This window comes from Mustela erminea, chromosome 5 (assembly GCF_009829155.1).
Source record: "Mustela erminea isolate mMusErm1 chromosome 5, mMusErm1.Pri, whole genome shotgun sequence".
In the NCBI taxonomy this organism is placed as follows: Eukaryota; Metazoa; Chordata; class Mammalia; order Carnivora; family Mustelidae; genus Mustela; species Mustela erminea.
This window is the reverse complement of record NC_045618.1, coordinates 120,219,060-120,245,206: the sequence shown is the minus strand read 5'-3', so window position 1 is coordinate 120,245,206 and position 26,147 is coordinate 120,219,060. Positions and strand designations below refer to the sequence as shown.

At 37.7% G+C, this 26,147-nt stretch overlaps 1 protein-coding gene across 7 annotated transcripts in view; it reads right to left on the bottom strand.

Annotated features, from left to right (window-relative positions):
• Positions 1–26,147, bottom strand: part of EML5 (EMAP like 5) — a 174,334-nt gene that overhangs the window by 6,074 nt on the left and 142,113 nt on the right. For 6 of the 7 annotated variants that reach the window (XM_032344726.1, XM_032344727.1, XM_032344729.1 and 3 more), the window contains 8 exons: positions 24,200–24,208; positions 20,505–20,583; positions 18,764–18,893; positions 16,440–16,538; positions 14,267–14,287; positions 4,056–4,229; positions 3,168–3,376; positions 594–751 (listed from right to left, as the gene is read on the bottom strand). In XM_032344726.1, coding sequence (XP_032200617.1) covers positions 594–751; positions 3,168–3,376; positions 4,056–4,229; positions 14,267–14,287; positions 16,440–16,538; positions 18,764–18,893; positions 20,505–20,583; positions 24,200–24,208 — 879 coding nt within the window. The remainder of the gene's footprint in view (positions 1–593; positions 752–3,167; positions 3,377–4,055; positions 4,230–14,266; positions 14,288–16,439; positions 16,539–18,763; positions 18,894–20,504; positions 20,584–24,199; positions 24,209–26,147) is intronic. The other variant, XM_032344728.1, reaches the window with a different exon arrangement.

Below are 26,147 nucleotides of genomic sequence, written 5' to 3'. Positions count from 1 at the left end.
TCACATGAATATGTTGGCAGAAAATCAATTCTAAGTATCTGGCTTCTAGGAGGTTTCCAAAGCACTCAGAAAAAGGCCTTTCCTTAGACTTAAATTTTTGAAGCCCTGTATGACATAATTTTATGTCACAAGTTTGCCTCAAAGAGAAGCAAACAAGGCAGTTTGTTTCCAGCAGCCTCTCATCCTCTGCTGAGACAGCAAGTGTCCGTCCAGACAAAGAAGGGAGCAGGCAGTCCAGGTGCATCCTGGGTGAGGGCAGAGATTTTCCCACGGGTCCCCTCTGACCTAGCAAATACACACAGGATACAAACATGCCGAAATCAGTTCTCTGTGTGCCTCACTCCTACCTCAAAGAAATTCTCACCCTGATTACTGGGGTCTAGGCTTCTATATACAGTATGAAAAAAAATTACAAGAGACTTTAAAGACCAGCACTTAAGAGTCAACAAGAAGGCACATCAGAGGCAATAAGAGTGAAGCACAGGAGGAAATGCAGAGGGGATATTCTAGAAAGAACTAGAATAATGAACTGCAAACCACAGGCTGAGCCCAGCACACAGACACACAGTGAGGCCATGCACAGAAGGACTCACGGCCTTTCCTTGCCACCGGTCACAATAAGGCCATCCCGCAGCGTGGTGTACATGGCAAACACAGGCCCGTTGTGAGCTCTGGCCACGATTCTACACAATATGTGATCTTTCCACACACAGACATCTCCACTGATAGTACCTGTAAACGTCAAGTTATTCTGAAAAGGAGTGGGGAAGGGGGAGATAAACTCATCAAAAGTTCAAATACAGATGAAACAGACACAATTCTCTACCCTAAGTGTGGCCTTCCTCCCACATGGCCCAGTGGGGGGTTGGGGGAAAGCCATGGGCAGGGACCAGAAAACCCTAATGGCTTTGTCAGGGCCTGCTGTGCGGCTCTGCTGCTCGTTCACTGGACTGACCTCAGATTCGTAACCTCTAGGAGGAACCACTTTTTCACGTGTAAAATGAGGGAGTTCAGGCTCCAGAGTCCCGTCCATTTCTAAAATATATCATCCCTTTGGGCTGCTTCCCTTCAGCTGCCCGAGAAATAACTTGAGGTCATTAGTCAATTGAGAGTAAAAGAAAAGTAGGAACAGGACGTGAAAGTAACTTTTCACCAGGTTGGTATTTTGTCACGGAAAGTAAAACTATGTATAGAATTCATGAATAGAGCAAAGCTGTGGGAATTTTTGAGCTTCACTAATTCATGAAGTTATATATGAAATCAGTGTTTGCCATGGCTTCTTAAAATAGCAAAGTCAATGTGATACAAAATATGATAAATTTGATAAGGTGCCAAAAGTAATAGCACTTTAGATCACTCTGAAGATTGCAGCCTACTTCCTTTATGTGAAGACTGGAGAAATTCTGTATCATGTGCTATTTTCATCCATTTTAGCTTCACTGTTGGAGCCATTGGTACCAGATCTTTCACCAGAAACAACATGGAAAGAACCAATAGGAAAATTAATTTTGAATTACAACAGAACAAAGGTTTTCTTTAATCTTTCTGAGAATACTATATGGTTGGTATATTAATTTTCCTACAACAATTTTTTTTTAAGTCATCTCTATCCCCAACGTGCAGCTCGAGCTCCTGACCGGGGGATCAAGAGTCGCCCGCTCCAGGGACTGAGCCAGCTAGGCGCACCCCCATCAACGATTTAATGTGACTCCAAATTCCTCAGCATTTACGCATTTTCTCTGTGCCTTATATTTAGATAACAATAATTACATTTGTCATGTAGAAGCATCATTAATCTCTGCCTTACCTGCAATTAGAATGTGAATGCTTCAGGTATAGAAACCAGTATTTTACCTCCCTTGCTTTTAGCCCCTTGGCAAAGAGGATGTGCAAAAAGAGCCTAAACTGGACATAAACCCATCTCGCTATATAACGAAACACCCTGATCGTACTGTTGCTTCAAACATCCATCAATTATGACTAACATTTTAGTCTTCAAGTTTATTTTCCTGTTGGGCATAGGCAACTGGCTACACAAGAAATTTTATCCAGAAAGAAAATTACACAGACAAATTAAATGCCAGAAGCATTTGAATGTGTGATTTTTTTCCTGCTAGATAATGATTACTGGTCTTACGTAATGAAGGCCCAAAATGTTTAACCGAAATCTGACATGGTACAACCAACATTTACAATGGTCTTCTCAAAAACATGTGCTTAAAGTTTCTAAAAGTATGATCTTCTTCATATTACATACCCACATAAACATGTTAGTAAGGGAATCCACTTGGGTTTTCCATGCACAGAAGGATTTAAAAAGTCTGGGCAGGGTACCGAGTATTAAAGGAAAGAGCTGTGGATTGTGATCCGTCAGCCCAGATGGGGTGGGGGAGGGGCGGGATAGGCTCTCTAGAACATTCTGTGCTGGCCAGGAATTGTGCTCTCCTTCCTCCTCAGAGTGAGCTGAGTGAGTGGAGTGAGCAGCACTGGCCCGGAGCACTTCCAACTATGTGCTAAGCAGTGATTTATGATGATAGAAAGCAAAGGAAATCCTAAACCCCATCACACCTTAAGCAGTAGAAAATCACATTTCCTGATTCGTCTTTCTGTATTCTGACCAATCTTTAGGATTATGAGGAACAACTAGGAGAATAGAAATTTTAGGAGTTTTAGGGTGACAATGACAAAATTATAGAAGGCTTTTAAGAATGGCAATAGCCTCAGGACTCAAATGTTGCATTATAATCCTTCACCCTCATTAATTTTCTTTCCCACTCCCTCATTTCTGAAAGTATCAGACTCTGAAAGGGGAAATGTATGCATGACCAGGACACAGGTAATGATTAGTGGGTCACAATGCCATAGAAGGTTATGGTGGCTTATCTATTTAAAATAAGAAAATTGAAAGTAGGGATGCCTGGGTGGTTCAGTCAGTTAAGCAGCTGCCTTTGGCTCTGGTCCTGATCCCTGGGATTGAGTCCCATTTTGGGCTACTTGCTTGACAAGGAGCCTGCTTCTCCCTCTGCCACTCTGCCTGCCTATGCTTACTCGCTCGCTATCTGACAAATAAATAAGTAAAATATTAAAAAAAGGAAAGATAAAATTGAAAGTAGTCCAATTTCTGTAATTCCAAGATAACACTAGCACATGCATTTTAAGAGACATACTGCACCAAATGCAACAGCAAGCATGGTCTGCATCCGGGCATCTTCCACTGTGCTCAGGAGCCCTTTTTTGCTAAGAAGAGCCCTTCCTGCCAGTGTCCAGAACTTCACGTGCTTGACTCCCACAGAGACAAACTGGGAATCTGAATCTGGTCGGAATTCGGCCACAAAAATACGTTGGTTGTGACCGGCTCTGCTGGCAATTTTGGTACCTGATTGGACAACAAAATTAATGAGGTTAGTATAAAATGCTAATTTTTATACAATCAGTTGTTCAAAGTATATAGTTCAAAAAACAAATACTTATGAGGCAGCATGCCCCTTGCAGAGCTACCTAGCCGCTACCTAGCAATCACAGGACCTGTGGAAAGAGTCCTTCTGACATAGTTTCTCAAGGGTTGTATTAACGGGAGCTTTATTATCACTGAAGGCCCATGCCAGATTTTAGAAATTACAGCTTACTTTCTTCTGTGTGGCTCTGTGAACTTCACTTTTTATAGCAGCTAGATATAAGCTATAGAAAAGTTTTGTCTAAAGTATAAGTAATATTACCCTTTTGATGGTCATTGTCACGATATACTTTGTTTTCATCCTTGACTAAGACCCTCTATAACCAATCAAATAATGATTGCAAAGAGACTCACATATAGTTTCTTACTGAAAGGAAAGAGCAGTGCATCGTATATAGTAGTAATAACTTTCATTGATTTATGTTTTGTGAGCTTCTTTCACTGAGTTTTTAAAATGGAACATACCAAAAGTAACATCAGCTGTGTAGAGGGCTAAAATAAAAAATGGTTTCATCACTAAGGTAAGGCAAATGCTAGAGAATTCATATTACCCTAATGTACTTACTGTTTTTGTAAATCACAAAAGGAAAAAGAACCCTACCTTCCTGCCATCTCCAAATAGTAACAGTGTGTTCTGGGTCCAGCCCCACAGACAGCAATAGCTTTCCAGTAGCACTGAAGCTGACTGAACACACCCCCTTTGAATGGTAGCATCTCAGTATAGATAAAGTCTGCTTGTTCACTGCATCCCAGATGTGGATGGAAGGAGCGGTAGCTAAATAAAGATAAAATCCAAAAGTTATAATATGCCCACGGCAAATGTTTCCATTTCTATAGCTGATGCATATTTTCTGAAACATGGAAAAGTATGTGCCAAAGTAAGACTGTATACTTAATAAAAAATAGCTCAAATCTAATACTAAATTCAAAAAAAAAAAAAAAGAAACACTCATAAATACGAAGAGCTGACGGTTGCCAGAGGGGAGGGCTGTGGGGGATGGACAAGCTGGAGGAGAGGGAGTGGGAGATACGAGGCGGCAGAACCGTGACGGCATTGCACGTGCGGTCACAGATCAGCCATGCTCATGGCAAGTGTAGAAGAACGCACACACATGTCCAGTCATGACACTGGACACCTGAAACTCACCTCACATTGTGTGTCAACTATACCACAATTAAGAAATTGTAATAAAAGTAAAGAGAGAAAAGGAAAGAGGAAGGAAAAGAAAAAATGCAAAATACTTCTTCAGGCAATAGTTCAAATTGCATTTTTGAGAAAATAACATTTACACAAGAAAATTAGGCAATCACAAGCTTTAAACTAGTCAAAAATAAAGCATGTTTTAGATATGTGTTAAATTTTTAAAAAATATTTTGCTTAGTTATTTGACGGGACGGGGTGGGGGGGCAAAGAGCATGTGAGCACAAGCGAGGGGAGCTGGATAGGGAGAAGCAGGCTCCCTGTGGAGCAGAGAGCCTGATGCAGGGCTTGACGAGGGGCTCAACCCCTAGATATGTGTTAAACCTTTATGTAATTATGTGGAGAAATATACAAATATTGTACAATAATTAAATATCAGATTATATTCAGTTATCTGAATGCTATCTTTGTTACTATCAGTTACTAATGTTATTCCATATCTTATGTCATCTGAAGGAGAGATGAAAAGCAAGCATAAATTGAGAAAGGCAACTGAATAGATCTCAAAACAAATTTTCAGCCATATAGACAGATATTTGGTAAAAAGCTAAGTTCATATTATTTTATAAGACAGTGTAGTTTTTCTAAATAGGATTTCAGGGTAGAAATAAAACTGCTTATTTTTTATTTTTATTTATTTTTCATGATTTTTTTTAATTAAAAAAAATTTTTTTAGTAGACTCTACACCCAATATGGAGCTTGAACTCATGACCCCAAGATCAAGAATCACATATTCTACTAGTCTGACTAAGCAGCCAGGCACCCTTCTAAAAAAAAGTTTTCTGTTTTTTTTTTTTTTAAGATTTTATTTATTTGACAGACAGAGATCACAAGTAGGCAGAGAGAGAGAAGAGGAGGAAACAGGCTCCCTGCAGAGCAGAGAGCCCGATGCAGGGCTCGATCCCAGGACCCTGGCATTATGACCTGAGCCGAAGGCAGAGGCTTTAACCCACTAAGCCACCCAGCTGTCCCTATAAAAAGATTTTAAGTAATCTCTATACCCGCATAGGATGTGAACCCACAACTCTGAGATCAAGTGTCGCATGCTCCACCAGTCACCCCAAAACTACTAATCTTTCAAAAAATTATATCTGTTTTTATTTATCCTGTGTAGCCCATTTGTGCTGTTTAAAATTTTTTCCCAGCTCTTTGTATTTTCAAAGTCAAAAAGTCAGGGCTTTGTATTTTCTTCATGAACTGTAGCCTACAAAAATGAATAGATAAGTCAATTTGGCAGCTAATTCAGTTCCAGAACATAAGTACTTACATATTTTTTAAAGATTTTATTTATTTGAGAGTGAGAGAAAGCACAGGAGTGGGAGAAGCAGACACCCTGCTGAACAGAGAGCCTGACACAGGGCTTGATTATAGGACCCCAGGATCATGACCTGAGCTGAAGGCAGTTAACTCACATCCACCCAGGTGCCCCAGAACATAAGTACTTTTAGTAAAATAAGCCAAATACTAAAGTGCATTTGTTTCAAATTATATATCTGCTTGTGTTCTTGTAAAAATAGAGACATTTTGGTTTCCAAAGAAAACATTCTGATAAATTTAGACGGTATTGTATACCATTTACAATTTATAGTATACAGTGATAAATCTGACAGTTTTTCAAAGTAATTAAAATCTATTAACCCAGGGATCTAAGATCATTAAAAAAAATTGTTCAGGGCGCCAGGGTGGCTCAGTGGGTTAAGCCGCTGCCTTCGGCTCAGGTCATGATCTCAGGGTCCTGGGATCGAGTCCCGCATCGGGCTCTCTGCTCAGCGGGGAGCCTGCTTCCTCCTCTCTCTCTGCCCGCCTCTCTGCCTACTTGTGATCTCTCTCTGTCAAATAAATAAATAAATAAAAATCTTTAAAAAAAAATTGTTCAAAGATTTATGCAACTGTAAGTAATCAAAACTGCAGACTTGGGTGCCTAGGTGGCTCAATGGGTTAAAGCCTCTGCCTTTGGCTCAGGACATGATCTCAGGGTCCTGGGATCCAGCCCTGCATCGGGCTCTCTGCTCAGCGGGGAGCCTGCTTCTCCCTCTTTCTCTCTCTGCCTGCCTCTCTGCCTACTTGTGATCTCTCTCTCTCTCAAATAAATAAAATCTTAAAAAAACAAAAACAAACCGCAGACTTTAAAGTGTACCATATAGGGGCACCTGGGTGGCTCAATCAGTTAAGCATCCGGTTCTTGATTTCAGCTTGGGTCATGATCTCAGGGTCGTGCCAGGCTCCACACTCAGCGTGGAGTCAGTTTGGAACCCTCTCCCTCCAGCCCTCCCCTGCTTATGCACGTGCACTCCCTCTCTCAAATAAACTGAAGAACAGTTTACCATGTAATAAAATAGGGTATTTATGTGTGAAAAACTGAACATAATAAACTTAAGTACTGGACTAAAACTAGAATGTTCTTATTCAGTAGAAGTCAATGGATATGAAGGACGGGCAAACTTAAGTATAGCAGCATCAACAGTAGCCTCAGAAACTATGGAAAGAGACCAGATATCCACCGACTGATGAATGGATAAAGACGACGTGGTATATATACACAATGGAATATAACTCAGTCATCAGAAAGAATGAAATCTTGCCATATGCAATGCTGTGGATGGAGCTAAAGAGTATTACGCTTAGCAAAATGTCCGAGAAAGACAAATAATCCTATGATTTTACTCCTATGTGGAATTTAAGAAACAGAACAGATGAGCATTTGGGAAGGGGGATAAAGAGGGAAGCAAACCATAACAGACTCTTAATGACAGAACAAACTGAGGGTTGATGGATGGGGGTCGGGTGGGGGGTGGGCTAGATGGGTGAGGAGCTTTAAGGAGCACGCTTGTTGGGATGAGCACTGGGTGCTGTATGTTAGTAATGAATCAATAAATTCTCCTAAAACCAATATTATACTGTATGTTAACTAGCATTTAAATAAAATTTTGAAAAAGAAAGTAAATATATACTAGATCAGTCTATAATTTCTTGCCAATAATAAATATTATATAGGTCTTCTATAACATAAAACATTTTTACATGTTCACAAAAAGCACCTCTCAGCAATCCATGTACTTTATCTGCCTAAATGTGAGGAGGTAGATAATGGCTTTCAAGGGACATCAGTTTTGTCTCCAAATTCCATATCTCACAAATGACAAGGACTTTCATTTATCTACAGTTTAGATAGCAAATAATCTTAATTACTGAGCTTTTCAAGCTTTCCAAGAAAGTTAAATGGTAAGGAGTATATACCTGAAACTTGTGTTTTAAAACATACAGTATGAACATGGCATAGGATTACTACATATTCAGACTGTTCTGAACTTATATCAGTAACAGGATCTAAGATTTAAATCACCACAAATTTTCAAGGCCTAACTTACTGAAGAAAGATTAAATTATGTTCATTAAGTACATTTTATTTTCTCCTATGATTCAAAAATGGTCATTTATGATACCGGAGTAACACAGATCGTGCTCTCACTGCTCCCCTTCCTACACGCTACCAGCTAATGTCTATCATGGGCCAGGCGTGTTACAGGGAACACATCTAGGCCCCACTTCTAGGCAGATGTGTCTTCCCATGAAGTCAGTCAAGCCCTAAGTCACACACACCTCAGAGCTGGCAGAGCCAACAGAGATGTGCTGTCCTCAGAATCCATTCTGTTCTTGGCTTCTTCCATTACATTAAGCTATCCCTGGAAAATCAATCCCACTTTTTTTTTTTTTTTTTAAGATTGTTTATTTGAGAGGGAGAGGGAAAACAAGTGGTGGAAGGAGAGAGGGAAAAAAAGCAGCAGACTCCCACAGAGCAGGGAGCCTAATGTGGCGCTTGATCCCAGGGTCCCAGGATCATGACCTGAGCTGAAGGGAGATACCCAAACAACTGAGCCACCCAGGCGCCCCTCCCACTGACTTTTTATAAGCATTCCTAAACTGTCAGTCTCTAGAACAGAGATGCCTATAAGGGTCTGTTTCAATTACTAACTGGATCTCATAAGAATCAACGTTTTAAAGGATATTCTTTCCCCGTCCTCTACTTTGCCTTTGGTACAGCATAATAAAACTGTATTCTAAAACAAAATTTTAACATGAGCCATTAAGTGCACCAATTAATGGTAGCTCTTTCTTCAGTTTCTTTCTTTCTTTTTTTTTTTTTTTAAGATTTTATTTGTTTATTTGACAGAGATCACAAGTAGGCAGAGAGGCAGGCAGAGAGAGAGGGGGAAGCAGGCTCCCCACCAAGCAGAGAGCCCAAGTGGGGCTCGATCCCAGGATCGTCATGATCCCTAGGATCATGACCTGAGCTGAAGGCAGGGGCTTTAACCCACTGAGGCACCCAGGTGCCCCTTTTCTTCAGTTTCTGTAGTGGTCAGCTCCTTGCTGCCTACCCACCATTCATTACCTCCTTCCTTCTTCACAAAGCTATACTTCTCTGCAGGAATCCAGTCCTCCCATACGGAGAGCAAGTGACTCAGGGAAAAGACACAGTTTGCTCAGTTGATTAGTCTAATGCCCTTGTAATAAGCTCCCCTATACCCCAACCCCTCATGCTGCCTTCCCCACTCCCCACCTCCAACAGAGCGATTGAGTTCAGTAACCCAGATTTAGCCCATCAGCACATGGTATTCCCCAGGTGTCCTCTTAGTACAGGATTTGCTTTGGGTCTTAAATGGACTCAATCAGACTAAAAGGAAGGAACCATGAATTTTTAGCTCCTAGTTGTGAAAAGAGTTTTTATCCTTTTTTCCACTGAATGAAAGCAAAGAAGCATGTAATTCTAACTGGCACTGGCAGCCCTTTTCTGACCACAAATGCAACCAAACTTAGGGCTAATAAATTTCCTTATTTTCTGTCACAGAGGGCACTTGGAAGAGCACTAGGGTCACTTAATGGACAATTGCCTATTGTGACAAGTGGTAAGTAACTATGATAGGGGTTGGGGGGAGGTGCGGAGAATTCTCTTTGAAACCCCTTAAGGATCAAATGTCAAATTCTTAGCACTGCCTTAGGTACGCTGAAAAAACTTTGTCAGACAAAAGATGTCCCCTTTGTGTCTACCCAGAAAGAAGACATCTATTCAAGTTTGGTAATTACACCACATATTTTCTAATGTATATTTACTCTCACACATTCCAAAGTGATAATTTCAAAATTTTACCCCCTACCTTCTTACCACCTCCTCACTCTCAGCTATCGAAATGAAGAAAATAGAGCTTCCTTATTCCCCAACCCCCAAACCCACCAGTCTTCTTGCCTTCCCATTAATCCTTATGTCTGTAAATAATTTCTTCCTGCCCAACTGTTTCTCCAGAAGTATTCTCCCATCTCACTGAGCCAGTGGCTCAAGCAAAAAATAAACAGCCTTGGTTCCTCGCTTTCTATCATGCCTTCACAACCAATTCTTCAGAAAGGACCACTGGCTTTAACTCCAAAACACATCTCATCTTTGTCTAATTCTTTCCGTTTTTATTCCTACCACCCCAATTAAAAATGTATTTTGCTTTGACAACTATAGTATCTTCCTAACTTTCTGATTATATCTCTTTCCCCTCTACATCCTTAATAGTACAGAGCGATTTTCTCAAAATTTAAATGAGCTCACCTCCCTCTCTTGCTTCACAGTCTCCATGATGGATTCTGCACTCAGCAGGTATCCAAACTCCTCTCCATGATCTGCAAAGCCCGGTGCAACTTATTCCTACCCCTTTCTCCAAGTGCATCTCAGAGGCCTTACTCCTCCAAACTAACCTTCCTGTTTCTTGATTTAGCTTTATGGCCTGCACAGGGAAAGAGTTAACATAAACAAGCCTGAAGTTACTATCATTAGAAGGGCCTGCTTGCAAGTGTGTAGAGACCTGACTTTTGAAATGGTCCCTATATTGATTTAAGGCTGTTTTATCTACATGGGGTGCTGAACACCTGCTTTCTTCTGGGTATTTCAGTAATTGTGGCTGGTCTGTGCCTATGTGACCAGCCCCCAGTAAAAAACCTGGACTTTAACGCTGGAGTGGGCTTTCCTGGACAAAACCCTGCTCCCATGTTGCTGTATCTGCTGCTGGTAAAGCAGATTTGTGTGTGACCTCTGGGGAAGGGTGGTGAGGGAGACAGAGAAAGCCTGTGCCCAAAGCCTCTAGACTCTATCTGTTGTGTCTTTTCCCCTCGCTGATTACTATAAGAAACTAAAGCCCTAACTACCTCTGGGCCCTATAATTCCTGCTAGTGAATCACTGAATGTATGGGTGGTCTTGGGACCCCCAAACCAGGCCTTAGCCTGGAGTCCCCAATTCATTCCTTGGCTATCTTTTTTTTTTTTTTTTTTTTTTTTTTAAATCATTCTTGGCCTAGCTGAATGTTACCACCTCAGAAAACAAACACCTTGGGTGCCTGGGTGGTTCAGTGGGTTAAGCCTCTGTCTTCAGCTCATGATCTCAGGGTCCTGGGGTCAAGGCCCACATCAGGCTCTCTGCCTTCCCTGCCTCTCTGCCTACTTGTGATTTCTCTGTCAAATAAATAAATTAAATCTTTAAAAGAAAAACAAAAAACAAAAAAACCGAACATCTTGTTTTACTGGCATCATCTTGTTTTTAGCATATTACCACCTCAGATCATGTTAGTTTTACAAAAATTTGTTTTTTAATAGATCATGTTAGTTTTAAAAGTTTACTTATTTATTGCCTGTCTCCTTGTGGAGCTGATGTCTGTAAACTTTCTCTATATAGGGTCAGAGACAGAATTAAAGATATTGTGCAGGTACTTGTGTAATAAGAAAAAACAAATTTCCATAAAATTTTTATTGATGAAATTCATTGTGTAAAATGAATGCAGATCTAATGGAAGAATAAAATTCTTGTCACTTAAGTGAGGTTCAAAGTCAGAGTTATTTATCATTAAAATCAATTGTGGGGGTGCCTGGCTGCCTCCAATTCAGGTCATGATCCCAGAGTCCTGGGATTAGCATCCCTCCTTGCTCAGCAGGGAGCCTGCTTCTCCCTCTCCTTCTGCCCTTTCCCCTGCTTGTGTTCCCTCTCTCACTTTCTCTGTCAAATAAATAAAATCTTAAAAAAAATCAATTGCAAATATTCACCTGTAGTAATTTTACACATTTCAACCTTGAAAATGTCTTATGTAGATAGTTACTGGGAAATTTCAATATTAACTCATAAGCACATGATCTTAACTGAGCATATGAGTCATTTGGAAAGTTGAGAGCATTCTGTTAGGGTCTTGTCTTGATTATCTGGTTGGCATGACTTGCGAGTACAGCATTCCTGTAGATAAAAGTTTCACTGTAATTGTTAACTGCAGGTTGTTACTGCGATTGTGGTTTCCTTGTAAATTCAGGTGGAATTCATTAAGAAACATGATCAAGTCTGTAGCAAAAACTAATTTCCAAGGCCATTCAGTTTTCCATAATAGAGACGAACAACACTACTTTTCTCATTCAGAAAAATTTCAGTCTTGGCTCTGAGCTCCAGAAATTGCAATAATGACTATTGCTAAACCACTGAACTGCTGTGGATAGGACAAATCAGGATATTCAGCTTCTACTTCTAACAAAAATTCATGGAACTGACGAGGGTTAACTCTACGAGAACAAAGGACAGTAACTGTTGACTCTCAATGACAAACCGAGGTTGTCAATAACACACGATACATTGAAAGGTTTTCCACAAACCACCTGACGAATAGCACAATGAATAACCGTAAGCTTTAAACACCTGAAACTTTCACCAGCTTTGTACACTTAACCAACTATCCCTTTTCTCTGCTCCAGCTGCACATATATTTTTATAATCAGTTACCAAGTACCTTAGCAGATTCCACTTCAGATTGTCCTAAATTAATGTTTTCTTTACTTCTCTGACAATATTATCTTTTGTAGTTGTCCCATGGAGACTATTCTTAGAGGCCAACTCTTCGGTCACTTCTAAGTTAGCACTGATTCCTCAAGCAAGCAACTGACAACATTTGTCAATCCATCGAGAGCCAAGGGAAACCAGAATTATTTGCCTTTTTGGGGATTTTGCTTTTAATTGACTACTGAGGCTGTTCCCAATGTCCTCAACTCTCTTAGCAACAGTTTTTGCCAAAAAGCTAATAGTTTTAAACAACTTTATTTTCTCTGGACAGATGTTTGCTGCAATCAAACATAATTTAATTGACTCACAGTCAGTAAAGAGCTTCTCTTGACTAACAAATGCACCATTTAGAAGCTTTGGTTGCAGGCTCATTTAATGTTTTATTTTTGTGAAGAAATTCTGTTGTGATGAGATACTCTCATATTCTTTAAAATTTTCTAGTTTTTCTGACTGTTGGTTTCCTGTGAGCTGGGAATACTGTGATAAAGTTTCATGTGAAAATGTTACCATATATTGTATTCTTTTAGCCCAGCTCTAGTGTCACTGCAGGATAAACACAGTATTTTACCAGGTAACTTGATAACAACATAATCCACATCTCACTGTGCCTTAGAAGTGTGACCTTCAAATTCCCCTTTCCTTTTTTGCCTTGTTTTGATGGATATACACTGGTTAAATAACAAAATTCAATGTTGTGGTGTAGCTTGCAACTTGCCACGTTATAAGGGCATCGCTGCACTCAGAGTGTGCCAAGCAGCAATGCGAAGCAACAAGAGGGCAGTCACGTGTGGTTTCTGGCAGCTATTCCACGCCGACGTAGCACAAACACTGCCACAAACCAGACACAAATGAATGAGCCTGGCTGTGTCCAACAAAGCTTTAGCTATGGATACTGAAATTTGAATTTCATATAATTTTCATGTGCTGTGAATATTTTTTATTTTTCCCAACTGTCTAACTTAGTAAAAACTGTACTTAGCTCATGGGCTATTCAAAAACAGGTAATAGGCCAGATTAGGCTCCAGGGCTGTAGTTTGCCAATCCCTGCTCTTGAATGTAACCGAGAGGGAGCAGAAACATTGCCTGTTGGGTTGGATAAATTTGTAGTTTAATAGTCAAATCACAAAATCATGCTTTATCCTGGAGGAGAGGGAAATAGATGCACATCATGGGGAAATATTTTTGTATCAAGCTGCTATTTTTATTATATTACGTAAACTGAAAATTTAGTAGAAAAAGCCTAGTGAATACCTAAAAACAATGGACACTTTACCTAGTAGCTTTTTAGAGTCACAAAGGTATGGTCAAGATCAATAATAGAAAGTTATTCTTAAATCTTATGATCTGTTGATCTAATATGTGCAATAATTGGAGTGATTAATAAAAATAATTAAAATTTTACTTTTAGGCAATACAATCTATTGAGTCATATTTAAGATTCATTTTTGTTCCCACCTGCACTCTTAGCAGCTGTTTGATACTGGCAGGTTAATGCCCACCAGGAAAAGTTAAGACATGTGAAGTGTTTACAGTGGTGCTGGCAAACTAAAAAGGTCAAAATAAACTGGTTTTAAAAATAAACAAGTCTTATTGTTATTGCAGATAGGGTTCAGTACCATGACATTAAAATGATATATTTTTCATTAAAAGAATCCAAAATAGGCTCAAGTACTGAATTACTCTATAAAAATTTGTACTAAACAACAACAAAAAATTTGTACTAAACAATATAACTACAACAGAAAGTGATGAATTTTCCTTACCTGACATGTCTGCTAAATCACCTACAATGGAAAGCAGCAGAAAAATAATTATCCATAAATAATTTAAAAGCAAAATTTATAAAAATTCAATTATCACAAAATAATTTACACAACATAAATCATAAAGCATTATATGCAAAATGAATTTTATTATGTTGCACTGAGTAAACTGTAACTGAAGCCATTCATTTCAATTATACATATTTATTTACATTTAATGTATATGACCATTTAATCTTTGGATACATCTTAGATTACAAAATGCTCTGTTAAAAGACTGAAATTTTAATGTATCTCTCCTTGGCCCTGAGAGTCCAAGATTCTAGCTAAGGGGGAAAAAAAAGTTTGAATGTAACTGGCTAAAATACCACAAAGCAAGTATTTCCCTTATGACCTATACAATTTTTAACCAAGAGAGCCATAAACATTTTAGACAGTGTTTTGTATCATACAAGCTTGGCAGGCAAAGTAACTACTCATTCAATTTTCTTTGGGGTCAGAAGAGAAAAAGTTTCTCACTCTTTGGTCTTAAGTCTATCTTATACTTCATTAGCGATCAGTAAAAAAAAAAAAAATGTATCTATTCTGTGGAAGGGTACAGTGGGGCAAGAAACAGGGCTGCACATATGATCTAAAATTCACCTCTGTACTGCCTGCACTCAGACTTGAAAGGACAGACATGGGGAGATAATTAGCCATTCGCATTTCCCTACAGTGCTACCTTTCAAAACAAAAGGAACGTGTACAAATACCGAATCATTAGGTTGTGCACCTGAAACTAACATAATGTTAGATGTCAATTATATCTCAATAAAAAGGGGGAAAAGAAAAGAGGGACAAATTTCATGAAAGATTGTATTTGTGACTACAACATTTCTTAATCAAAAGAAAACCATAGCACTAATATATTAAGCAAACCTGCCTAAAAAGGGGAAAGAAGGGAAAGAAAAGAAGGAGCAAAGCTGGAAAATGGAAGAACCATACCTTCTAGTATTCTATTCACACTATGCAAATTCCATTAACGCAGAGATTTTTATATCCCCCACACAGAAAAATACCTTGTGCATGGTATATGCTCAGTAAGTTTGTTGAATAAATGAATTTAGCTCAATAAAAGTTAACTGAATAACTAGATGCGAAGAGGTACGAAACTAGGCTTTCATGACCCAAATGGTAACATGATCTTATTTTCTGTGCAGAATAAAGTACTCTGTGCAGAGTAAAAATAAGACTTGAATTTTTAAAAATTTAGTGCAAAAAGGGCCTAGACTCAAAGATTAAAAATAGATAAATTTACAGAAAGGAGGAATACTAAAGTGGTATAACCGTAGAACTAAGCAACCCACTGATCAAGCTGCTAACTGATCAGTTTAGTACCTGTATGAAAAAGAAGATATTAAAAGCACAAATTATCCCATCCAAAAGAAAAAGACCTGGAAAGCTGGTTTAGCAACTGAGGCCCACCAAGATCCAACAATCCCAAATGACATCAGTCATTTTTACAAAGTACACCAGAGTATAAAATTCTGATTGACCAAATCTATTATGTAGTATTCATAGTGATCACTGATTGGTAGATATGTTCTAAACAGACCTGCTATCTTCTCATCGTTTTGCTTGCAGAATGATATCCTTTGAGTTTTTTAAAGAGTTAAAAGAAGACAGCAAAACAGGTGGTTTTAAAACAGCTGACAACTTAGATCAATGCCAAGGACAAGAGAAAGGAGGGAGGATTTACCAGCATGGTCACATGGCTTCTCTCTTCTTTCTAGCTCAACCCCAGCTACCCCAGACATCGTGGCCCTGTCAGTCTAGTTCCTTCTTGGCTCCCCTTATTTACCACTTTCGCCTCAAATTCTTCCTTTCTGCTTACTATGTTATATTATGCCTTTTTGCTGATCAGAAATTTCTATTAAAGGACTAAATTCAACTATGTCAATCACCATAAAATAGTTTATTAATTTTGAACTGTCTGCACCAACTGAGATAACCAAAGTAAGAGGAAGGTACCTGGAAGCAAATAATATGGTAAAACTGGGTGTGTGTTTTATATACAAATAGTAGTTTTGAACAATACACAATAAATTTTACTTTTTTTCCCCTCTAGGATATTGAATTAATTTGAACAATACAATTACTTAAAGTTGTTTCTTTTTAAAATATAGAAACATACCTACTTGGCCAGTTGCCACTATGTTGATAAATTTGGGATGCTGATTTACAGTGAGGCACAGTATATCATCATTATGTTCCTGATAAAAACTCTGAGTCCCTATTAAAAAAAGAATTTGAGAATTAAAACTGAAAATTTAAGGTATAACAGCCTAATGCATTTATCCAGAACAATGAACTGCTCTGTTTAACGTACTTAATACATATTTTTTGACACTGAATATGTGCACATCATCATAAAGACAGAAATATGATTCAGAAGTCTTTAATTGGATAGAGTCCTGAAAGGCATAAACCATGTAACACAAGGCTAAAGACATTAAGTGCCAAAAGAGTGTTAAAGATCCAAAGGCTATGGGAATTATTCTTATTGTGGGCATATGGCACTCTTGGACTGACATGACACACTTTGTAAATGTGAAGGTGGGTGGGGAAGGGCATTTCAGGTACAGAAATACTTTAAGGAAAGGTACAAAGACCAGAAAGTATTAAGTATGCATATATATGGCTCATTTGGTTGAAGTGTAAGGTCAAGAAGAAATCTGAGAAATGTGGCTGGAAGGGCAAATTGGAAATAGAATGATAGAGGACTTTGAAAATGCCAGCCTATGAGTTTTGCATTTATTCTGTAGTCAGTGGTACTCAAGAACTTTGATCAAAGAAGTCATGTGATTTATCTAGTAGCACTGATAGTGAAGAGACCTTAGACATGATCATAAATAAAGGTAGATAGGACATCGGACATTATGTCCTTAGACAGGACATAATAAAGGTAGGTTTGTGTAAGTACAGTGGAGAGGTGGGAAATGAGGTCAGGATGATAGGTTGTAGGTCAGGTCCAGATTACAAAGAGCCATCAACCCGAGGTCCTCCAAAAAGCAAAGCAATAAAAAAAAAAAAAAGAAAAGAAAAGTATATATACACACACACACACGTGCATACATATACACATACATATATATATGTATGTATATGTGTGTGTGTGTGTGTGTATATATTTATATATATATGAATGACATTTACCAGGTCTAATAGTTTAAAACTTCTCTTCAAAGTGAAATGTACTTCATATTTCCCAGGGCTGAGAGTTGAGTGACAACAAACCAGCAATTATATGTGCTGTTGGCTAAGTTTGAAGAAGATCAGCTAATAGATCAAAACTCCTTGGACTAGAATCAGAGCAATCTACCCCAAACTGGAAAGGACAAATAATGACAAGTGGAGAGATGCCTAGCCTCCCTTCTGCTCTTTCTCTCTCCCTCCACTCCATCAATAAAAAAGTGATTAATTACAAATCAGAAAATTAAAAATAAAGAAAATTATCAGTATAAACATGAAATTATATCTACATATTCCTTTCTAGACCATCTTTTCTTATTCTCTATTCTCCTTGAATGATATGTGAAGCCTCAAAGAGGATCATCCAAGTATTTTTTAAATGACCCAAATTATTAAACTGAAAATCAACACTGATTTCTGCGTGATCTTAGTGAATCCTTTTCCTTAGGAAACCAAAATAGGACTATCATATTAATGATTAATACAGAATAGGCATGGGGGTTTAAGACTCACATAATCCATTTTTTACTTCTTCAGAGTGAAGCTATCAGAGGAAAAAGCCAGAAATGTTTGAACTAAACAATCTCTATTTTTACTTCCAACTTTAGACTTTATGAAGTTTATAATTACATATAAGAAAACAATTCAAAATTAAATAGTGAATGTCACTAGTAGGATTATACATCATTGGTCAATAAATGATAAGAGAATGTTATTTGCTTTTCAACAATCCAATCAGTTAAATAAACATCAAGAAGTATTTTCTCACTATGAATCAAACAAAGCATCATCACAGAAGAGCCACAGGGGAACAACTTTCTTAGTATCTTCCTTGGCTTTTCAAGTCCTCAGTCAAAACACTGCTCACTTCACCCTACGCCCCAGCAATCACTCCCTGAACATGCTACTTTTAATCACTACCTAGAAAAGATAACCACTAAGCCATCCATTTTCACGCTAAGGTTTGGCAGAAATAAAGTTACAAATGGTTTCATTATAAAACATGGTTTCAATGTACAGTAAACCTTCACTTCTAATAGAGAGCCATGAGTACTTTGCATTATGATGTCTTCTTCTGCTGTGCTATATGTTCTTAAGACTGTAAATTTGGTTATTTGAAATATTACTGGAAAATTCAATAGTATGAAAGATATTCTGGACTTAAGCGATTTAATTATTTATAGCTTTAACAAAGAAATGTAAGACTATAAATAACAAAATTCTAAAGTAAAAAACAGTGGGAGATGGAGAATCAGAGATTCCTACCTGTAGCTACATTGTGAAGAATTCCAACGGATGCAGTGTGATAAATTATATCATCACCGTCATTTAGATAGTGAACATTATTCCTACAGTCTCTTCCTCGATAGCCAAAAACAAGCTCCAACACAAGGTCCTATAACAGCAATAAAACCATTTTACAATTCCTTATCTCTAAACGTTCATCATTATTTTTATACATAGTACTGGTATCTTCAGTCAAAATGGGGGATGTGTTTTGATGTTTTACAAACTTTGAACACAAAATTAAGGAGACAAACTTCTCCATAATGTGCACTGGGCAGCTGAAACACACACACTATACTGTTCTACAGAGTTATAAAAATGGAAAAGAGAATCACAAGGTCATTTGGCTTCAAGAATGTCAGTTGTTGAGAGTTCATGTGTTGGGGAGTCCTGGATGGCTCAGATGACTTAGCATCTGCCTTCAGCTCAGGTCATTATCCCTGGGTCCCGGGATTGAGCCCCATGTCGGGGGTCCCAGCTCAGCTGGGAGTCTGCTTCGGCCTTTCTCACTGTTTGTGCTCTTTCTCTCAAATGAATAAATAAAACCTTAAAAAAAAAAAAAAAAAAGCTTATGTGTTAAACACTAAGATACTTCTTGTGTCCAAAAGAAGAATTATTTTGATTTGCATTGTTATTAAAAATATGTAATCTGGGGGCACCTGGGTGGCTCAGTGGATTAAGCCTCTGTCTTCGGCTCAGGTCATGATCTCAGGGTCCTGGGATCAAGCCCCACATCAGGCTCTCTGCTCAGTGGGGAGCCTGCATCTCCCTCTGCCTACTTGTGATTTCTCTCTCTGTCAAATAAATAAAATAAAATCTTAAAAAAAATTTTAAAAATTCAAAAAATTTTTAAAAAATGTAATCTGCATATATAACTCAGGATACATTACACCCAAGTGCTGTACATTTGAGAAGCCAAAAAGTGCGTCAGTGTTGGTACAGAAAACTAAATATACCATCTCTGATAACTCACACTAAAGTTCTAGCAGGTAATTCTGCCACTGAAAGTGCTCCTTTTCTCTGACCTTATGGGCTTCCCAGGGTAATGAATACAACAATCACTGTCCCACAGATTTAGGCCTCATTTTTTACCTGATTTAGCATTTTGCTTGTGGCTGCTGATGCGAGAAATAAGTGCCTGGAAGAACTTTCTTGCTCAATTATTATGGTAAGTTTCTTTGTTTGAAAGTAGAGCCTTCATTGAACTCTACGGTGAACAGATCTCATGGGGTGTAAACTTTGACTTATAAATTCAAACCACTAAGCATAAGATACTACCAAGGGACCTGCACTCTATAAGCCATAGGTCTTCACATGTTTATATTTACAGGTTGTCTGAGAGTTCAATTCAATTTAGTATTATTCACAGAAAACTAAAAAAAAAAAAAAAAAAAAAAGACTAATACAAAATAAAAAGAAATAAAGGATATCAATCCAAAATTCAGACTTGACAATTAAGCTATCAGAATTTTATGACTGAACAAAAAAGATCACTCAGGGGCAACTGTCTGGCTCAGTCGGTAGAGCATGTGACTCCATCTTAGGGTTCAAGTCCCACATGGCTATACAGATTACTTAAAAACAAAATCTTAAATAAGATGATTCAATATGTTTATTTTCATAAAACCTAATGACAAGATTTGGGTGTCTTAGAGGAAGGGAATGGAATGAATTCTGAATCCATCTTAAAGCAGAACACTGGGGAGGGGGTTCTCCTTACCTCTATTGGTCTCTTTTTCTTGCCAACATTGTTTGTCTGGAGTTTTTCTGGCCTTGGTGGGGCTCTGCTCACGGGGGGCCTGAAATAGGAAAGTAGGAATGAGGAAAGGCATCTATCATTGGGCGCCTTCACTGAGCATCCCTCACCTGCCCACTGGATAGAGATGTCTGACACACCTTCACAAAAATGAACCCAATCTGTGTTTCTCACTAGATCGTGCTCTTTATCTTGATAACTTCTAAAGCCAGTAGGTAGAAAGAAGACATTAGAACTTTTTTCATTTTATTTTAACTTCTTTGGTGTGTGTTTCATAATGTAAATAACACATTAGCACAACAGCAGACTGTTGATAGATAAATATACAAATGTTAACATACTCAGAAACTTCTTGATGGGGTGCATTGTTACAAAGCCTGGACTACTGCTCTAAAAGGTCTACCACAGTATCTTGCACATGGCAGGTATTCAATACATTCTTCTTGAATTTGGAAAATACTTCTATGAACTTTCTATACTGTTGGCAACATAAATTATGTCTGAATTCAAATTTGTACTCATGACTTGCTCCTCTAAGCCCTTTATCTTCCCTTCTCCCTGAAGTCTCTAGTGAAGTCAAGTCAAGCAAATATTTTACAGTTACATAGCATTATAAACCATGAACACTCTGTAAAAGGTAATTATATTACTTACTATTGCCTTCAACTCCTCCTCTTCTCTATTCTATTTACTAAACATTCATCAACTTCACCTAGAGAATAGCTCTCACGTCTAGCCTCCTCTTCTGTTTCCACTACCAGTTCAGGATCTATTTATAATGTCCCATTAGGCGTACAGAGTTCCCATTTTGAATCATTTACATGAGGAGGCTCTAAATTGCCTAGGAATAAGCTCAACCAAACAGGTGACAGACTCTGAAAACTATAAAACACTGATGAGAGAAACTGAAGATGACAAAAACAAGTGGAAAGACATTCCGTATTCATGGAAAGTATTAATATTGTTAAAATGTCCACACTACCCAAAGCAATCCAGAGATTCAATGCAATTCCTACTAAATACCAACAGCACTTTCCACAAAACTAGAATAATACTAAAATTTGTATGGAAACACAGAAGACCCCAAACTAGCCAAAGCAATCTTGAGAAAGAAAAACAAACCTGGAGGTATCACAATTACAGATTTCAAGCTATATTATAAAGACACAGTAATCAAAACAATAGGGTACTGGCACAAAAACAGACACCTAGATCAACGGGACAGGATAAAGAACCCAGAAATAAACCTATGGTTATATAGTCAATTAATCTATAACAAAGGAGATAAGAATATACAATGGAGGAAAAGACAGTTTTTCAATCAATGATGCTGGGGAATCTAGCCAGTTACATGTAAAAGAACTGGACCAATTTTCAACCAACGCTTTGCCACGAATCATAGCAACATTTTTCTAGGTATGTCTCTTAAGGCAAGGAAAACAAAAGCAAAAATAAACTTTGGGACTACACCAAAATAAAAGGCTTTTGCACAGCAAAAGGAACCATCTACAAAACAAAAGACAACTTACTGAATGGGAGAAGGCATTTGCAAATGATATATCTGACAAGGGGTTAATATCTAAAATATATAGTTTATGCAACTCAATACCAAAAATAAAAACAAAAAAACAAAATAAAATCCAATTAAAAGACAGAGGCCCTGAATAAACATTTTTCCAAACACGACATATAGATGGCCAACAGACACATAAAAAAATGTCCAACATCACTAATCAGTAGGCAAATACAAATCAAAACCCCAGTAAGACATCACCTTATACCTGTTAGAATGGCTCAAGTGAAAAAGACAAGAAATAATAAATGTTGGTGAGGATACGGAAAAAAAAGAATCCTTGGATACTGTTGATAGAAATGTAAAATGAGTACAGGCACTTGGGGAGAGAGTATGGAGGGTCCTCAAAGAACTAAAAATAGAAATACCATACAATCCAACAATTCCACTATTGCATATTTAATGCCCTCTAAAAATGAATACAATAATTCAAAAAGATATATGAACCCCTATATTTACTACAGCATTGTTTACGATAGCCAAGATATGGAAGCAACCTGTGTCCAGTGATAGACAACTGGATAAGGAACACACACACACACACATACACACAACTGTTACACGGCCATTAAAAATTATGAGATCTCACCATTTGTGACAGTGCAGACGGACCTAGAGGGTATTACACTAAGTGAAATAAGTCAGACTAAGAAAGAAAAATACCATATGATTTCACTCATGTGTGGAATATTTAAAAAAACGAGTCAACGAACAAAATGAAGAATCAGACCTATAAATAAGAGAACAAACTGATGGTTGCCAGAGAGGAGGGGTAGGGATGGGCAAAATAGGTAAAGGGTAATGGGTGATACAGATTTCCAGTTACAGAATAAGTGACAGTAACAAAAGACATAACATAAGGAATATAGCAAATGATATTATAATAGCATTGTATGGGGACAGATGGTAACTATACTTGTAGTGAGCAAGGGGAGACTTTTCTCCTAAAATCTTTTAATTAAAAAAAAAAACCACCTCATTTGGTTTATTTTTTATCTCAGGTAACCATTAATGAAATGTTTAATCATCTGAACACTGAATCTAAATCAATCATGCTATCAATTCCCACTTCCAAATTTTAAGTTAATATTCAATTTGTAAAAACTAAAGCAGAAAACGACACGAAATGAGTTTGCCGTGGGAAAAAGAATCCAATGTGTGATTAAGTGTATAAAATTAAATGATAAAAGCATATTTGCATTTTCACAAGGATTTCCAGGTTACACAACTATTAAAGTAAATGAAGTGCTCAATCTTGAATACGCAGTATAAAAGAAGTGAATACATTCATACATGATATGAAGTAGTATATAGAAGCAAAGAACCATGACTGATGACATAAAAATTATATGGACTTATAAGAATATATAAAGAACTCTTTAAATTATTATAGAAAGTTTGGTTTCAAAACTTTTTTATACATTATAATGTCTATAAGTAATATAATTTGATTTATAATATTTAACATTTAAAAATGCTTCTCTTAGGGCCTATTTAATTATTTAGAGGGAGAAAACCTCAAGCAGGCTCCATACACACTCTGACGTGGGACTTGATCTCATGACCCTGAGATGACCTGAGCTGAAATCAATAGTCGGTCTCTTAACCAACTGAGCCACCCAGGTGCCCCTCCTTAGGGCCTTTTTAAAGAATGATAGCAGCCTTGGCTTTTCTCTAGGTCAGTTTCTTTGGTGAACTTCATTCAGTGTTATTGTCTGACAGCTTAAACTGTAACCCAAACAACAAACAGGTAATTTTTATCCATGCAAACCTGTATAACAGTAAGTATATTTTAATTTTCTAAAGATAACTTCTATAATATTATATACTTTTGTTTAAAGTTACACAACTATAAAATTATACAATTTGTACAAATAAAGTTTTGGTAAAGCAATTACTTATGTAGCAGAAATCCAATAATTAAGATGTTATTCGTTTCAGTGATACTGATTTCAATGGAGAAAAACGTGGAAAACTGTGAACAGAGGTAAAGAATACCAAGTAACACAGCTCATTAATGGTAAAATGAAAGATGATAAAAATACAAAATTTGGTGTCATAAAGTATAACAAAGAGAGAGAATTACCTGGAACCTCTTTTTAGCAGCAGATAAAAAAGGGAAAAGATTACAACACAGATTTGAATTTAAAACACTACTAAAATACTTCTGTAATAAAATATTTTTATAAGCTTAATGCAGGTAAAACATACTGCATATATTAAGGGCTGTTGTTTTTATTTATTACTGCATAGAAGGCTAAAGGTACTCCATTAATGGCAAGCAAATCAAAAGAAGGTGAAAAAAGAAAAATGAGAATTGAACATGTTTTAGTTGTAAACTTTAAATCTTATCGTTCTTATTTTTCTACAGTGCACTCTGAATTTCAAACAAAATACTGAAGCTTATCTTTGTTCTTTTTTTTTTTTTAAAGATTTTATTTATTTATTTGACAGAGAGAGAGAGAGAGAGAGAGAGATAGATCACAAGCAGGTAGAGAGGCAGGCGGAGAGAGAGGGGAGGTAGGCTTTCCACTGAGTGGAGAGCCTGATGCAGGGCTTGATCCCAGGACCCTGGACCATGACCTGAGCCGGCAGAGACTTAACCCACTGAGCCACCCAGGCACCTTGCTGATCTTTGTTCTTAAGAGTGGGAGTGAAACGGTAAAAACTTAAAAAGTTGGGTCGTACTGGAGATGCTATTAAGGAAACTGTCTAAGGAGGGGAAGCAACCCCTTCTCTGACCCAAGAGGGTTTCTCATTCAGCCAGTCCAACCTACCAGGCAAAGTGAGTCACTCAAGATCATGCCGGCTTTGGGATTTTGCTAGTAAAGGAGGTAACTTAAAAGAATCCCTTAAAAAATATAATGACCAAAAGAGAATTGGAAGAGATCACAAAAGTCATTTTGACTACCCTCTACAGAAACCAGGAGCTCTTTTTTTTTTTTTTTTAAAGATTTTATTTATTTATTTGACAGAGAGACAGTGAGAGAGGGAATACAAGCAGGTGGAGTAGGAGAAGGAGAAGCAGGCTTCTGGCTGAGCAGGGAGCCCGATTTGGGGCTCAGTCCCAGGACCCTAGGATCATGACCTGAGCTGAAGGCAGACGCTTAACAGCTGAGCCATCCAGGCGCCCCCAGGAGTTGTCTTTCCACTTCTAGAAACATCCCTTTGTAGCACTGATGACAAATGGTCATCTAAACTCTCATGAAAACTGCTTACGAAAAGGAGGTCAATTTGCAACAACATGGATGGAACTAGAGTATATTATGCTGAGCGTAATAAGTCAATCAGAGGAAGATAATTATCATATGACCTCCCTGATATGAAGAATTTGAGAGGCAAAGTGGGGAGTTTGGGGGGTAGGGAAAGAAAAAATGATACAAGGTGGAATCAGGAGGGAGAGAAACTGTAAGAGACTCTTAATCTCACAAAACAAACTGAGGGTTGCTGGGGTGGGGGGGTATGGAGAGGGTGGTTGGGTTATGGACACTGGGGAGGGTATGTGCTATGGTGAGTGCTGTGAAATGTGTAAGCCTGACGATTCACAGACCCATACCCCTCGGACAAATAATACATTATATGTTAATAAAAATAATTTTAAAATAATAAATAAATAATTTTTAAAAAGGAGGTCACTGCTCCATAAAAGTCACTCACACCCAAGTCAACAATTATATCTTCACTTAGCTTTGTTTTCAAACAAGTGACTTCCACTATAAATTATCAGTGTCCCTTTAAAATGCAGAGAACAGTCCTGAATAAGCTACTTCAGATCTAAGGCTAGATCTGAATGTTTTATTTGTTAAAATAGTCTAAGATAGGTGGGCCTTTTTAGAAGTTACATAACACTCTAGTCTCCTATCTTTGTATATATCACCCCTGTTTAAAACAATTAATGAATTTCTGCTGTCCACCAAATAAATTAAGGAGTGCCTTATATCTGAGTTTCTGTACAATCTGTTCTCATATCTCATAACATAAGGATGTTCTTTCATCCTTATTTCCCAGCATTTACCTATTTGTATTTATTTTTA